Genomic DNA, 16,859 nt, shown 5'->3' on the forward strand with positions numbered 1-16,859 from the left:
GTTAATAAGCGGAAAGCGAGATGGTGATAATTCCTGAGTAGGAGATTGCTTTGCCTGTTTAAGTTATTCGTTGTTTCTTCAACGATTTTCGACACAGTGATATCAGGATACCCGTCATTTTTGGCTATGATTTTATGCATTATTTTTGTCTCTATTAAGTTATTTCTCCTCCACAGTTTTAACGCTCTGAATACAAAGGATCTATATCTTTGCAGAATGTGGGTATGAAGATAAAGATATTCAAGGAAATTCAAAGTATGTGTATTCATCAGGTTTCTGTACACTTTTATAGATATGAGTTCTGTCTGATTAAGTGTATGTACTTCTACTTCAACTGCATTTGGGTGTCTTATCCAAGGTTCAGGACAGATTAGGCGGAAACACTAAGGAGAATAGAAGGGTGGAAAACAAATTCAGCCCTGAAAACTCTAGTATTTGAGTTACAGTGGGATTTTACACGCTTCCATATTATAGCTACTGATCGTAATTACGCTAGAAGGGCCTTCAAAATGGGAAATGCCATCAGCAAAAAGGAGACAACTTCGGATCACAATACCTCTAGGTGTTCAAGATCCTTTCCAACAGCAGAACTAAAAACAACACCATTGTTCCAGCAGTGTTGTTTTTATGGTATCAAACAGCAGAACGGACGTTGATCTAAGTAATCTGGATCGACAGGAAATGAACCATGGCGAAATCAATAGATCTTTTCAAAAGGTCAAAATGGACGAGTTTGAAGAATCGAGCTTATCTCTTACAAATTTAGCATTTATATTATCTCATGTGAAAATACCCAGAGAGCATGTCCATTTCTTAAAATATATTCTCGATAACTTCCTCTTCATCGATTTACTCTTAAGTATTCTCCCATTATCATTAGTCTCTTAATCACTTGATGTTGAAGCTTTACCTTAAGTCCAATAAGTACTCTGGCTGTTATAATCTCCGCAAAAACGTCTAGGCCCTTTGTTCACCTTCATCATATTACCTACCCTCGATCTTAATCTTGTCCTATTCCTTGAATTTTATTCACCACCTTTTTCCGTTCTGACCAAATTTATAATCTCGTTCGCAGTTGTAATTTTGTGAAGCCCTTGGCCGACCAAACTAGTAGCACTGCTATTAGTTTGGTCGTCGTGCAGTGAAGAAAAAACTTCCGGCGTGTGCCCTGATTAAGCTATTATTTGTATTTTTATTATATGCTTACTTCTCTTTTGAGACACCGCCTTTGGTTACAGAGAGTGAGGTCACACTATTTTAAAATTTACAACTCCTTTTTTAAATTTGTAAACTCATAAAATATAAGGTTAAATTAAGCAACAGTTTAAACATTAAAGTAAAAAATATATTTCTTCTCATCTGAAAGGAAGTTGATTGGTAACGGTTCCTTTTTCGCTTTGCAGTCCAAATTTTAACAAATAGAAAGACTTTTCCAAAGATTAAGCTTTTTTTTAAAGTAAAATGTAAATTATCTGAGCATCCACCAGTAGTTTCTCTGGGTCGAAGTTGAGATTATTAAAAAAATTTAACAGTATTTTTCCGAAAAAAAAAAATCTTTAAAACCACGAGTGTCGCACTTTAGTTTTGAGTTTTCTCTTTTTGAGTTATTTTTAAGGTTTCAGCATGTTACTAAAACAATTGTATTGGTCTGTTAATTTTGCACGTTGTTCTCTGTAGTTATGTTAGAAACTTTCTTAAACTCCTTTTTTATTAAGGAGTTTAAGAAATAAATATATGTTATACTACTCTAGATTTTAAAACTTGTTTCATCCATCTCTTTTCTTTACGCCTGATAAGAGTCTAAAAAGGATCCGAAACCTCTTCCGATTAAAGAAATATTATCTGGTTATTTGTAACTCTTAGCTGTACAATACTTATGAAATATAGTTCAAATTCTGTACTTTTATCGCACGGAGTTAAGTTTTTTTTATAACTATAGTTTCAATTATCTTTCAAATATCTATCTATATTTTTTTTATGTAAATCCCAAACACGAGAGATATTAGAACCTATAGTAATTAGTACCGTGCTTGGGTTGGAGGTTGAGAAGACGAAAGAAGATATTTGTTGACATTGGACTTGATCTTCTGTAGACTGTAATTTTCAGGAAATACGTATGAAGGAAGGTTGTTCAGAAAACGGCAGTTGAATGAATAAACGAGGAAGATGAAAAGTTGGTTCTGTGAGTTTGAAGTTGGACAGTAAATGGATGTTGGCTGGTGACGGCACGTGTTCGGACTGTTTTGAAAGAGAGAGCGGAAATTATAGAAGCCAATTCAGAAGAACAGTGCCCATGGAAGTATCTGTAGCAGAGGCATGCAGCAGAAACAGTAAGTCTATGAGACAGTGAGTGGAGAGACTGTTAGAGATGAATCATTAATTAACCTCTTCTGAATGGAATCAAGAAGCGTGGGAGAGGTTTTGGGGGCACCACCCCAGATCTGGGAACAATATTCCATAGGGCGGATTTGCAATTTGTAGTTATGGGAAGGACATCTATCAATGTCCTTCCCATAACTGATAATAAAGGTGTGGTTTCGAATACCGTTAGTGATGCGAGGTATTAATTTGGGCTTTTTTTTTCAGAATCAATTGATCTCAGGCAAGGATTTAAAGTCTTTTCCCCTCAGGAAAACTCGGGTTTTCCGTCCACCAGAGGCAAATCAATCACGGAATTTACAGATATTATATACTGTCGCCTCATAGCCTCATTTGCTTTGGAACATAACAGACACCTAACAACCAAACCATCAAGTGAGTCTCACCCTCTGCCAATTGTTAACTCCTGGACAATGAAGTGAAAGAAATTTGTATAGTCATGGTATCTGTATGTACTCTTGTACTATACAAATAAAGATGATTTATTTATTGATTTTGCCTTGTTGTGTTTGTAACTTAATGGCCAAAAGATGAGCAACTGATGGTTGATACCAGTCAGAATATCAAAGCTGATCAGCTATTCTCATGACGGTACCGCGAGAACTGCTGGTCAGTTTTGGTTGGTACCGTGGAATTTTATGGTTAAAATTTATGGTCGAATTTCATTTCTAGATGCATGTACACACACACACACACACACACACACACACACACGATTGAGCGCCTTCCAATTATTTAAATTACTTTAAATACAGCACACTATCTTGAAATCATACACAGATATAAAGAATAAAGCCTACTGTACCTGGACTAATGTTGTAGCAAACTGCGGCTCCCGCGACTCGTCTCGAGCTTCAACCTGCAGTTCCAAGTGTTTGACCTTCTCATAGTCCAAAGGAGTGACCAGAGTAATTTTACCAGATTCTCCGTCTATTCTAAAAGCCTCGCGATGTGACGATCGAATTATCCTGTAGCGCAACTTTCCTGCTTTTCCAGGATCTGGGTCATAAGCACGAACAGTCAAAAGAGGTACGTTAGCAGTGTTTTCATCTATAGAAACTCTGTATCCGAACTTTTCAAACTTCGGCGGATGGTTCCTTGTACTGGACACACGAACAATAAGGAATGCTTTCCCAATGTTTGACGTCGCTCCGTGGTCTCGAGCAAATACATCCATTTCGTACGTAGTGTTATGTTGGGTATATTCAGGAAGGGTAGAAGACAGACGAACTTGGCCAGTTTGGGGATCGATCTCGAACAAACCGTGAGTATTTTTAATCCAGTAGGTGATTTCACCGTTACTAGATAAGTCAGGGTCAAAGGCTACTACTTGTACTATGGGTCGTCCTGCTTGTGACTGTGGGGGAATACTGACGATGTACCGTTCTCTTTCGAAAGTGGGAGGGTTGTCGTTCTCATCCAGGATTTGAATAACTACGGAAGCTCTAGCATCGTACTTTCCATCCAGTGCAACCACGATGAATTCATAGGAATCTTTGGTTTCCCTATCGAGCACAAGCTTGGTGCAGACGTCACCTGTCTTCGGATTCACTATGAAAGGGATATTGCTTCTGTCCACGGCATAGGAAATGGAGTCAACACTGTCTCCACTGTCGGCATGAACCTTTAAAAAAACGGTGACTTGATTAAATTAACTTAATGGACTGTATTTCGTTTAAGAGGCTAGATTTATCCTTGATAAAAAAAAAAATATTTACTTTATCTTGCTTTTAAGATTTCGACATCATTACAGATTGTAAAATAACAGTCCATTATACTATTATTAAATAAATAGTATGAATCAGAGCTGTACTACTCAATATGTTCTACGTTGATAATAATATTATTAGTAAATTAATAAGAGGAGTATACCTCAATATAGTGCGTAGAACACTTCGGTATGATACCCTCCAGAAATTAAAACGGAAAAAACGAAAAAATCGACAACTTACCGGTACATTAGAGTAAAATATAAATAATGAAATAATCAATTTAACACAATACAAATCAATATAAAACAATTAAAAATCTAATTAACGCAAAAGGAAGGAAAATCGTTTTGAATATTTTCGTTATTCTTTCAATTGCGTTAATTTGATTTTTAATTGTTTTATATTGATTTGTATTGTGTTAAATTGATTATTTAATTATTTATATTTTACTCTAATGTACCGGTAAGTTGTCGATTTTTTCGTTTTTTCCGTTTTAATTTCTGGAGGGTATCATACCGAAGTGTTCTACGCACTATATTGAGGTATACTCCTCTTATTATTTTACTAATAATACTATTATTAAAAGAAGAATAGCCTCATTTATTATTAAAAAAAGGTCATAGTAGACACATAATGATGGCATCACATATTTAGAACAGGGAACGATGTACTTTAAAGAGACATATTACAAATTTGTATTAAAAAATGAACTGATCTAGAAAGAAATATTCTGATCTCAAATTAAGTGAAAAATACTGAAGATTATTTTAGAAATAAACTAATGAAATGGATATGCATATAAAAACCCTTTATTCAAAATCTGCAAAAGATACAAATTCTACAAAAGCCCTAAAATTCGCAGATAGTTGAAAACCGATAGTTAAGTTAATTAACGGCCTATCCGCTAATAAAAAGTGTTAGGAGTTATTTTATCAAAAATATTATAAATCTTAACTGAATTTAATAGTTCTAAAAGCTTTAAAAATATTTTAAAATCAAATATTTTCATATTTGATCACAAAATAACATTTTTATTTTTAAATTTATTCATGTCATTATTTTATCCTGTGATATTCCATCAGAAATCATTTTGTCCTGCTCTAAAAGTGAACAATTTATTATCTGGTTGCATCAGCCCATTTGTTCAAATACCTTCTATTCAATAATGTAACTTTGTTATTCCATTGCATATAAAGCAAAATTTGAACAGAAAGCTGCGCCACACAGTTGAAATCGAAAAATGATTCCTAAAAGATATCAATCAATAATTACCTGTAGAAAGCAATGTCCGGCAGGAAGATTCTCTGCTAAGGTTGCCGAATATGACATCTGCGTAAAGACTGGGGGATGGTCATTGGTGTCTATCACATCTATAGTTACAAGAGCTAATCCGTACAGCGAATTGGCGTGAGCTGCATATTAGAAAAAAGTTACGTTATTTTAAGAAAGAAGATGGCACTCAATATTTAAGAATTCTCACTGTAAAAAGGCCATATAAATATATCTTATGAAAATAAGGGTAATTAATAACCAATTTTCATTTATAGTTTCGGTCTTCATTTAATGAAGCATGGCCTCTAATTTTGGGCATTAAAATCTATCGAATTAGTTGTTAATAAGGTCGCAAATTCTTCAGTTCAATTGAAGGACAAATAAAACTGGCAGAAAAAGTAGAGCGGTTTTGTGCACTTGTAAAAGGTATCAATTAAATCTGCTTTTGGATAAATGTCTTTTAATAATTGTTTTAAATTTATTAATTCAAAATTAATTTTCTATTTTAAATTTAATGATAAATAATAGCAGATTTTTCTAATGAGAAATTGCTCTCAAGTGGTACTACAAATGCGATATTTGGAAGATAGTATTTCAACGCGTGAAATCTGTCGAACTTTCAAAATACTTGGAATCTTATGGCAGCCTTACTAAAAACCTAAGCGTTTTGCCCTATAATTTTAAATATATTTTTTATATTTTAGATAAGACAAATGAAATGAGGGTAACTTACAATCCCTCGCTTCGATCAATAAGCTATAACTCTTTTTTCTGTCATAATCCAGTCTATGTGCTTCTGAGGGGCGCACCCTAATTTCGCCGGTGCTTGAATCTATTATAAAAATTCCATCTTCATTCCCACTCTTGATCGAATAAGTGATGGTATTATTCTGGAGGTCCCTGTCTGTGGCTACCACCTATATAGAGACAGACAATTTAGAAGCGTAAGTTATTAATCAACTTTCAATATCGCTAACAATTTGATTAAAGTACGATTATTAGAGTAAGACATCGATATTTCAATTCAGAGATAATTTGTAGAGCTGACGATAAATCAAATAGTGATATTAAACTCAAGGAGTTCGAGTCAGCGACGGAAGCCACTAAGTGTTTCTTTTTCTTCAATTAAATTGCCATATAGATGCAACACATATTATTAATCTTTATATAAAAATGCATAACTATCAAATGAAGTTTAAAGTACTATTGACTCACACGAGGGCAGGCTTCACTGTCTTTTCGACTAATTTAATTTAAAGTACGTTAAACGTGTTCGCTAAATTCTGACAACTATTAGTTGTATTTCTAAGTGACTGTGGACACAGTTTATAACAGATTTTAAAACTGCACTTGTTATCTAGTCTTGTCTGAAGAGACACAAAAACAGCTCCCCTCGATGGCGAAGATGCCAGGCGGTCTCCGTCTCCGTTAGAAAAGCGTGTACTCGTGAGGAGGAGTTCAAGTCAAAAGTCAGCTTACCATATAATGAATGTTTTAAACAAGATCAGTTTTTTCATTCAATAAGTGCCTTACTCTTTAGAGACATAAATATGACTATTAGTAGTGGTAGTGGTAGAGTAGTACTGTACAATTACTCCCAGTTCTTTTTCATTTTCTACCACCTTATGCAGCATCAGCAAAAAAAAAAAAAAAAATATATCACACCATTCCCTCCAAATGTCTGTCCAGTACCTCCTTAAATTTATTCAACCTATCAACTTCCACAACGACAGATGGAAGTTTGTTCCAGCAATTAACCACCCGCTGGCTAAAGGCAAATTTCCGCACATCTATTCTACATCTGTCCTTTCTTGATTTGAATTTATGCCCCCTTAGGTTCGTAATCTGAACAAGTGGAAGGATCCAATCAGAATTCAGCGTGCTCAACCCATTCAAGGCCTTATACATCTCAATCAGAGCACCGCGCAGGTGCCTAGTCTCCAGCCACTGCAATTTGCAGAACTTAAGCCTCTCTTGGTAAGAGGATCCCTCCATTTTCCTCACCAATCTTGTTGCCCTTCTCTGTACACGCTCAAGTAAATCTACATCCTTCCTAAAATGAGGCCCCCAGACCTGTACGCAGTACTCAAGGCGTGGCCTGACCATTGCCTTATACAGAGGGATAATCACCTCCTTTTCCCTGCTAGCAAAATTCCTATATATCATTGACAAAACCCCATGACCTGCCCTGGCAGCCTGTCTGCATTGCTCAGAAAACTTCATATCTGACTGCACAATTACTCCCAGTTCTTTTTCATTTTCTACCACCTTAAGTGTAGTACCACACAGTTGGTATGTTTCTCTGAGGTTACTTCTACCCATATGCAGTACTTTGCATTTGTCAAGGTTAAACTTCAGTTGTCACTTCTTAGCCCATCTGCCCAAATTTTCTAGATCCTGTTGCAGTAGCACACTGCCATTACTGTCATTAACAACCCTGCCAACCTTTGTATCATCTGCAAACTTCGACACTAAGCCTGATATACCTTCATCAATATCAATGATAAATATACAAAACAACAGTGGACCCAACACCGAACTCTGTGGGACTCCACTAATAACATTAGTCCACGAAGAGCAGCACCCATTGATTACCACCCTCTGTCTTCTCCCACTTAACCATCCTTTTGTCCATTGTAGCTACTTACCCTTAATACCATTCTGCTCCAATTTGTACAATAGTCTTCCATGCGCAACAGTGTCAAAAGCTTTCCTGAAATCCAAGTATATGATATCAAAATTATTTTTTGCATCCACCTTTGTAACCACATCATAATATCCTATCAAATTTGTTAGACGAGACTTTCCCTTAACAAACCCATGCTATGTCTGAATTATTGCTGCAGTCTTGTCTAGATTATCCTGCAATGCATCTTTAACCAGTGACTCCATTATTTTATCCGGAACAGAAGTTAAACTAACTGGTCTGTAATTACCCGTGTCACCCTTCGTGAATTGGGGATACATTTGCACGTCTCCAGTCCGTGGGAACCTCCCCTGAGTCCAAGGATGCTCTCATAATTATGGTTAAGGGTTTGCTTAGTTGCTTTGCCGCCTCCTTTAATATAACTGGATAGATCCCACCCACCCCAGGTGCTTTTCTTATGTTTAACTTCAACAATTTCTCCTCCACTTTGCTCTCAGTTAGTATTTGCAATGTGAGATCGATCTATGATATTGAAGAGACTGTGATATGCAATTAAGCATGTCTGTATTAAAAGAAAAATATCGCACTGAAATCATTGACTTTCTTACACAAAGAATTACAGGTAATCCGCTTGTTCTTGCACATTAACGTAGAATACGTAATTATCACTCATTTCATCTTTTTTCTGTCCTCTTTATTTATAAATCCCATCTGGTGCGTGGCATATCAAAAAAAATTATTACAAAGTATAACTATACAAGTTATAATTGCTTTTACTGGTAAACTCACAGTTAATCTATATTAATCCTATTTTGCACAATTACAAACAGAATTTTCTCGACGAAATGCACTGTGTACAAAAGAATATATTCCCGGTATTAAGAAGTTTGTCAAAGAAGACTTTTCTAAAGAAACCAGGTCACAAAAAGATTTCATGAATATAGTAATGAGGGAAAGAGAAAAAGCGACCTATGCGTCAGTAAATAAATGCTGTAAATTCCAGTTTACTGCTTTCTCCAACGATTCAAATGAAATGTTTCAGTAAAGGACTTTCCTCCAGTAAGATCATTCGACGTGGATTACACAAGAATCGGGGTCCCAACAAAAAAGCAACCCAACAAAACTACGTACAAATGTTTCGAAATTTAAATTTTGCAATAAACATCAAGTATTGAAAGGGATTACGGTATAGGAACAATATTGTTACGATTTGGGAGGATTTTGCGGATTAGAACAGGAGGCAGAACAAACTAATAAGAGTAATCTTCAGCAAACCCTGATACAACAAACAAAAAAAAAAAAAAAAAAAAACAGATCCTTAAATTGGTATATTAAGTTAAGAAACCTCAACATGTTTGATTACAATAGTCTCGTGATATCAGCGAAACTACAGAACGTCATGCTGCGCTAAACAGCATGAAGTTCTGTAGTTTCACTGATATCAAGTTTCTCATTGGAGTTTCTATTGATGTTCCCGACAATGTACACGAATGACATATTTATTAATAACTCCTGTAAAATAACAAGGAAGTAAAGGAATTTTGAACAAAGGAAGAGAGTTTAATTGACTGGCTACTCAGAATTAACCTAGGAAATGAAGAGCAGCTAAAGTCCAATTCAATTCTTATATCCAACTTATTTCTTATATCCAGAGACGCAATATTTCCAGAGAATTCAAAATTATGATGCGCTGTTAGATTTCAGATAATACGTTTGCATACTCTTTAGGAGTGACTATACTGAAAAGGAGAAAATACGATGAATAATATCTGATAATCATTTTCTTTTCCTAAAAAACAGATATTCACTCGGTGATATGTGTTTTTTTAGGAAAAGGTAATTATAATTAAGGAAATGCTTGGAGGCTTATAAACATGGAACTGATAATCCAAGAGTAGCGAATTTTTGAAAGAATGATATCTAGACTACTTCAATGTCAAAAGCTGAAAGGTCATAAATTAATGTTTAAATATAGCAGCTTTTTAAAGCAAATATTAATATTAATAAAGTTAAATGACATAAGTAAGCGAACTTTTCCTGCATCAGCCAAAAATAAATAAGAAGAATAATAATAATACAACTACTAATAATAATATTTGGTTAATCTTTAGAACATGATCCCCTTCCCATGAATCGTTATGTGAAACAGTGATGGCTATGCCTAGTCCCTATTGCGTGTTTTTGCTTCGCACTGATTGGAAGGTCTCTTCTTTCCCTACTTCGTGTCTCACTACGAGGGAGAACAAAGCTTCCTCTCACTGTGTTCTACACCTCAGTTAGATCTCTTCTATGCACACCTTCTAAGCAGTTCTTCATATGTCCATCGATTTGCATTCATCACCAGTCTAGTCGCCCTTCTCTGAACCCCAGAAGTTCCTTAGTTCTTTGCCCTTTTAAGTGCGGTTTCCAGATCTGAATAAAATATTATAAATGCGGTCTAACTATCGTCTTGTTTAGGGGGATAACAATGACCTTCTCACTACTAGCAAAGGTCCTAAAAACCATGGACAAGACACCATGTGACTACCTAGCCGCCTGTTTACATTGCATAGAAAATTTCACGTCAGACTGAATAGTAACACCTAAGTCCTTTTCTTATGGGTTAAACTTAGCTGCTCTCCTCCTAGCTTGTAAGCAATTCCAGGATTTCTATTCTCCAAGTGCAAAAACCTTTCATTTAGAATTATTAAATTTCAGCTGCCATTTTTCAGACTATATATGCAACTGATCCAAGTCTTACTGAAGCAACGTGCCTTGGGTCGATTTTTATCACCCTTCCCATCTTAAAATCATCAGCAAACTTTGACAGGTTATCTTTGATACCCTCGTCAATACTATTTATGAAAATTATAAATAGGAACCGACTAAACACAGATTCAACAAATGCTTCTCTGAGATGATTACTTCACAGCAATCTAATAACAATGGCATTCTACAGAAATTCGAGATGACTTTTAACTGCAAATATCAATATGAGAAGTATCTGTTCACTTCATCTGCCATTTCTGCCGGGCTTGCTATGAAGTTTCTATTGCAACCAATTAAGGAACCTATTGGATTCACTCTCTTCTTTCTCGTATTCATTATGAGAAGACATCCTTATTCTCATTATTAGCTCTTTTTGCTAGTGCTTTCTAAAAAAAAAAAAAAAAAAAAAAAAAAGAGTCATCGAGCTTTTTGAAAGAGTCCAAAGATGGGCAACTCGAATGGTGAGATCGTCAGAAGTACGACCGTTTGAGGAAAGACTACGATTATGTAGGCTACAAAGCTTGGCAAACAGGCACCTCAGTGGCGACCTGATTGAGATTTACAAGGCTCTGGGAAGGAGTAGCAAAATGAATTAAGGTGCAATTCTCGCTGTTATAACGAATTCCAGAACTAGGGGTCACAAATTCAAATTACAGGGGTTGTGGTTTAAATTAGATTGTAGGAAGTTTTCTTTTAACCAGCGAGTCTTTGGTAGCTGTGAACAAGTTGCCCTCGCAAGTAGTTGAGGCTGACAGTTTGAATAAATTCAAAGGTCTACTGGATTCAAAGGCCTACCTATGTGAGGAGGGAAGAATATAATTTATGTTTTCTTATCTGTCTATTTTTTTTTTTTTTTTTTTTTTTGCCAGTGCAGAAAAAGCCTGTGGCTTCCTTGCACTGCATGGCGAATACTATTACATAATCGGCTTTCATCCGTTTTAACCCATTACTGGATTTGTTATATATTCTCTTATAATTCTCATACAAATATCGCTGGTACTCCAGTTTGGGCAAATATGCACGCGAGATTTGCTGGCACCCACTGGTATTGCACTGCCTGCAGTAGGTGTGGTTTTCGTCTTTCCTAGGACAGACAGATTGTAGGGGTCCATCTCTTGGGAGTAAGGATACAGTTAGTTATTATCCACCTCCCCGTGGTGTAGACGGACATTGGGTAGGCTTTCCAGGTGATCACCTTACTGGTGACAAAGTGGCCAGAAACAACTAAACAACATACACTACACAAGCATAACATTACATGCATTTCTGACTGTTTTACAGAGTTTTTGTATCATCACAAAAAAGTACCTGGGCGGAGTTGAACTAACATTCAGGAGTCGTTGTACATGCAATTGTTTGTAACTGTACATGCAATCATGCAATTGTTTGTAACTGTCTTATACTATACATGTCTACATGTTATACAAATATCAGGATAATGCAATTGTTTGTAACTGTCTTATGCTTCTTTTTTGTTTTTTTTCTGTCAAACTCTTAACCTCAACCTTTCATTCATCATAGGCGCCTCCGTAGCCAGGTGGGAAGGAGCAGCAGTGCGTAGCACACGCTTCTTGATTAGACCGGGGTTCGAGCCCGTCACCACCAAATACGGAGGATGCGGAAAGGTCAGGGAATGACCACCGCATATCCCGGAGCAATATGGCCTTAGTTGCTAATGCTCCTAAAAACCAAATAACAACAACAACAACAACTTTCATTCATTTTGGCATCTTACGTTTATGGAATTTTACCACTGATATGAATATATTTGGGACTTTGAGGATAAATCCTTTTACCATTTCTCATAGCATATTTGTATCCCACACCACACAATGGTCACTCCAATTAATTCAGCCTAAGAAATATCTCATTTTTTTATTGTCTCATTTCTTGAAATTGAATCTCTCGCCTTTACTTTTGACTACGATTCTTTAGATGCAGTCCACGTTATGGTACTGTGGTCACTATCTATTATTGGTTCCTACACTGTCAACTTTTTTATACAGTTAGGCTCCTTAGTGAAAAAGTAGATCTAGAATATAAGAGCCCCTTATACACTTTCGAGCATGGTGGGCTAAGTAGCAATCATCCAGTTTTTTTTTTTTTTTTTTTTCAAAAACCTGTTACTATATGGTGCATTCATATTTGCTGCCATTATTTCTGCACCATTATTGCTGCCAGTCTATAGGAGGTAGATTAAAGTCGTCCATAATCAGATAGTCGTACTTAGTTGCAAATTGAAATTACCAAAGAGATTTCTGTTATACTCTTCAGTCAATTAGACAATAACGTATCCCTACTATCATTTTCCGTTTTCTGTAAGTCATTACACACCACATTGACTCAGTATCAACCATACCTTGATATGACTCTGGAAAGATTCTTGTCAAGCAGTTTTTGTTCAAAAAGCATCACTCCCTCCCCCACTCTCTGTAAGACCAAATGCATCAGCATTAGTTGACTTGATCAAAAGCTCAAAATCGTTGAATTTTGTTTACAATACTTCTGGTATAACTGTGTAGAAAATTAAGTTTTATACTTTATTGCTTTTTGACAATCCTGATGCATGGCTTATGGTTAGCTAAAAGGGTTTTCCATGCAGTTTTCAATACTGATGGATTTTGCTTTTGTTACACTTTTCTTTTCAGTGTTTATGATAATATTTGACCAGCTCTGAGAAGTCTTGCATTGGTTTAAAGCAATTTTATCTGAACAGAAGCATCGCCATACCAAACCTACATTCCTCCTAAAAGGAGTCACAATTTTGTTTTATTAAAATGACGATGAACTTTCGGGAATAAGATATGTTTTCTACTTTCATGATAGAAGATTATCACCAACTGGGGCGAATGTTTTTGAAATAATCAGTGGTGTAAAGTGTTGCAATTTCATGGCAACACGCCATTCCAGGGTCAATTGTCTAAAAAGTGTCATCAGTTATAGCAGATTGTATCCGTACAAATTCCACATTCAACAGCTAACATCAACTGATACACAGAAATATTCGGTGTTTTGCCTTTTCGGATCCTTAGATGGAATATGGTTAGAAGTAAACATTTGTGGTGCGAGAAGATGAATCGCCAACTAAATAGTGATGCACACTGAAATGGACGAGACGACCTCCACAACGGTTACTGTAGCTTCCACTGTTAAAACCATAAATCGACTTTGTGGTGTATCTTCAATGAGAGGAATTTATTTAGAGACTAAAAACGTTGAATACAATTCCCACCTCGATAATCAGTTTTATCTGACAAGCATTATATTATAAAACTTATGCCGGTTTCATGATCACATGCTATCTCGAGAAATTTCATGTAATCAAGAAGCCGACAGTGGTTTTGTAATTCTAACCATTTGAAATTTAACCAATTTAAATGTGATTGTCAAGGTGTGAATTATGTTCAGTAATTTTATCAACCTCTAGACAGAAGCAATCAATGAAGAAAACGACTGGTATAAAGTTAAGGTGAATTATTTATTCCATCTTTTTAAACTGGATGTTATCCTGTAAAATAAGTAGATGAATATTAAAATTAAAAAATAGATGCAAGATTTATACGTAGCACACTGAACAACAGGGTATTCATCTCTTGGTTAGATATAATAGTGAGATTATCCTTGCCTTAATTACTGGCTGGTCGCTGACTTTCTTCTCTACCACAGCAGCATGATATGACAACTGACTAAATACAGGAGGATGGTCGTTCTTCTCCCGGACTCGGACGTTTATCTGAACGCCAATGCTGTTATTTTGTGGTTGTCCGTCATCAGTGGCTCGCACAATGAAGGAATACTGCGTACGGGAGTCTAGGTCTTTCTTTACATAAACTATGCCGTCATCCTCGCCAATGAAAAAATATTCTGGAAAAGAAAGAAATTAATCAAAATGCAAAAGAAAAATTATGACCTGTTAAATTTAATTTACATTGATAACTACAAGTGGAATTCTAGAAGTTTTTCTTAAGCTGAATACAGTAAGAGGACCAGAAGGTCGCCTATATCTTGGTGTGTTGGTTTATTGATCCAACCGAAGCCCAGTCTTTCTCAAATTAATTGTTTCTGATAATGCCTTTTTCTCAAATACCTGGTTTACCTAAGTATCGTATTCAAAAGAATCCTAAAAATACTGCAGCGCAATTTGTTTTGTATGCATAATATTTTTAAAGAATTAATTTAGGAAGACTACATAGTCTTGCGTTAAAAGTATTTTTTTTTAACTGAAAAGCTGTATCTGAATAAGAAAGTTTTAGGGGGAATGCCAAGACATTCGATTAGACAGAAAGCACGCGATTGAGGCGTGATATTCAGGAGACAGAATTGCAAATATAAAGACGGTTTCTACAAAGAAACCCCACAAGCAAAAACACCACACAACACGCACACACCATAACAGAAAAATAGTACAACTGACAGTAATCACCTACGCAGAAGCTCTCGGTGTAATCTCATCCTTTCTCACTAGTATATAGAAATTATTTTGAATATTCTAATTCTAATTTAAGTGGAGGAAAAATACATTTAACGCAGGACAGTGATCTCTATAATTAATTATATAAAGTACTTTATTCGAAAAAGAAATGTGAAAAATAAAGACCACGTTATAATTTTTTCTAATCTTCCTTTAATTAGCATCAAAGTTTCGAGAAAACCCGTTTGGCTCACATTTCTTCATAGGCATTAGTGGGATGGAATGTTGATCCTCAACAGCATCCCGTCAGTCAGTCTTTATGCCACTCTCAAGGTCTGCAGATTTTGTTCTGATCTATTCTCCTTATTTAAGAACATCTGAAGTATGTCCTCCAAACTGAGAAGCCCCCGTATCTCATTAAGTAAAGTTCATCTATATCTTCTATTTAAACAGTAATAGCGAAGTTCATTTGGGAACTTCAACCCCTAAAACTCTATAGCATTGCTAAGGTCAAAGTAAAATAATGATAAATTACAGCATAGTGGTTTAAGTTGTTATTTAGTAGTGACCAAAAAAGTTCTTGAGGTTTTTTTAAAGTTAATGCAAGGTGCCCGCAAACCTCCTTTACAAAACTAAAACTTTGTTATGTGAATAGGGTGCATAATACAAACCTAAATTGATTTGAGAGTACCCTATCATCTTCCAAGTAATAGAGGATACCTTCAAAGTTTTATTAACCAACCGGAAAATGCACGCGCTGTAGCAGATGGCAGAATAATCGCAAAAATGCGATCATATAATAACGTTTTAGTTTTTCAAAGAAGTTTATGGACACCCTGTGTGTTTTAGCAAAAATTATTGGGAAACCAATATAGCTGGCGATTATCCATCGATATATTTCGAAATGACAAGTTACAGTTCGGAACAAAATTGTGAAAAAATGGATTTTTCCCAGTTGTGTCCATTAGTAGATTGAAAATAAAGGCGGTGCCCAGTTGATGCATAACAAGTGGATAGTGCAGTTCCATAAAACAATGAAAAGTGACGACAGCTCCAGTTACAGTTATTCGGAATGTTTAGTTTATGAGTAGAAATTGTACATAAAGGACAAGCAGCCCGTAAGATATGCAAGACATTCAGAAATGATACAGTGAGTGAACACACAACTCAAAAATGGTTAAATAAAGCTTAAATTAGATAATAAGCCACTTGATGAAGTATCCAGTGAGCGACGACCAACCGCCATTGATGACGACGAACTGAAGACCGCAACTGAGTCGGATTCCAGCCAACCATTCTAGGCGCTTGTCGAAAGATTCAATATAAGCAATGATGTCCAATGATTCATTTTTTGTTAGCTGTAAGTTTTAGTGGTTCCACTGAAACTGACAGCCGACAAAAATCTCCAGAGACTATCAATTTGCTTGTCACTGTTTTCGCGTCACAATAATCAATCATTTTGGAGTGGTTGTTGACGTGCAACGAAAAATGCCTTATGTCAGCAATGTCCAACGATCACATCTTATGAACCAGTGCTGCACCTATCGACGCATCCACTTCACCACAAAAGATTTTGTTGTGTGTCTAATAACAGCTGGTATCATCTACTACGAGCTTCTCTTTCCGATTTTTTGTTAATTTTTAACATGTTTTAATTTTATCCTAAAAATCTGCATGAATTGTTTTTCAC

General features: G+C 35.8%; 1 protein-coding gene across 1 annotated transcript in view; it reads right to left on the bottom strand.

Annotated features, from left to right (window-relative positions):
• Positions 1–16,859, bottom strand: part of LOC150088213 (protocadherin Fat 4-like) — a 415,241-nt gene that overhangs the window by 149,895 nt on the left and 248,487 nt on the right. The window contains exons 27-30 of the mRNA XM_090369387.1: positions 14,384–14,622; positions 6,097–6,280; positions 5,364–5,503; positions 3,185–4,003 (exon numbers count right to left, since the gene is read on the bottom strand). Of these exons, the coding sequence (XP_090225513.1) occupies positions 3,185–4,003; positions 5,364–5,503; positions 6,097–6,280; positions 14,384–14,622 (1,382 nt within the window). The remainder of the gene's footprint in view (positions 1–3,184; positions 4,004–5,363; positions 5,504–6,096; positions 6,281–14,383; positions 14,623–16,859) is intronic.

Source organism: Mastigoproctus giganteus, chromosome 3, assembly GCF_048544385.1.
Source record: "Mastigoproctus giganteus isolate SK-2022 chromosome 3, ASM4854438v1, whole genome shotgun sequence".
In the NCBI taxonomy this organism is placed as follows: domain Eukaryota; kingdom Metazoa; phylum Arthropoda; class Arachnida; order Uropygi; family Thelyphonidae; genus Mastigoproctus; species Mastigoproctus giganteus.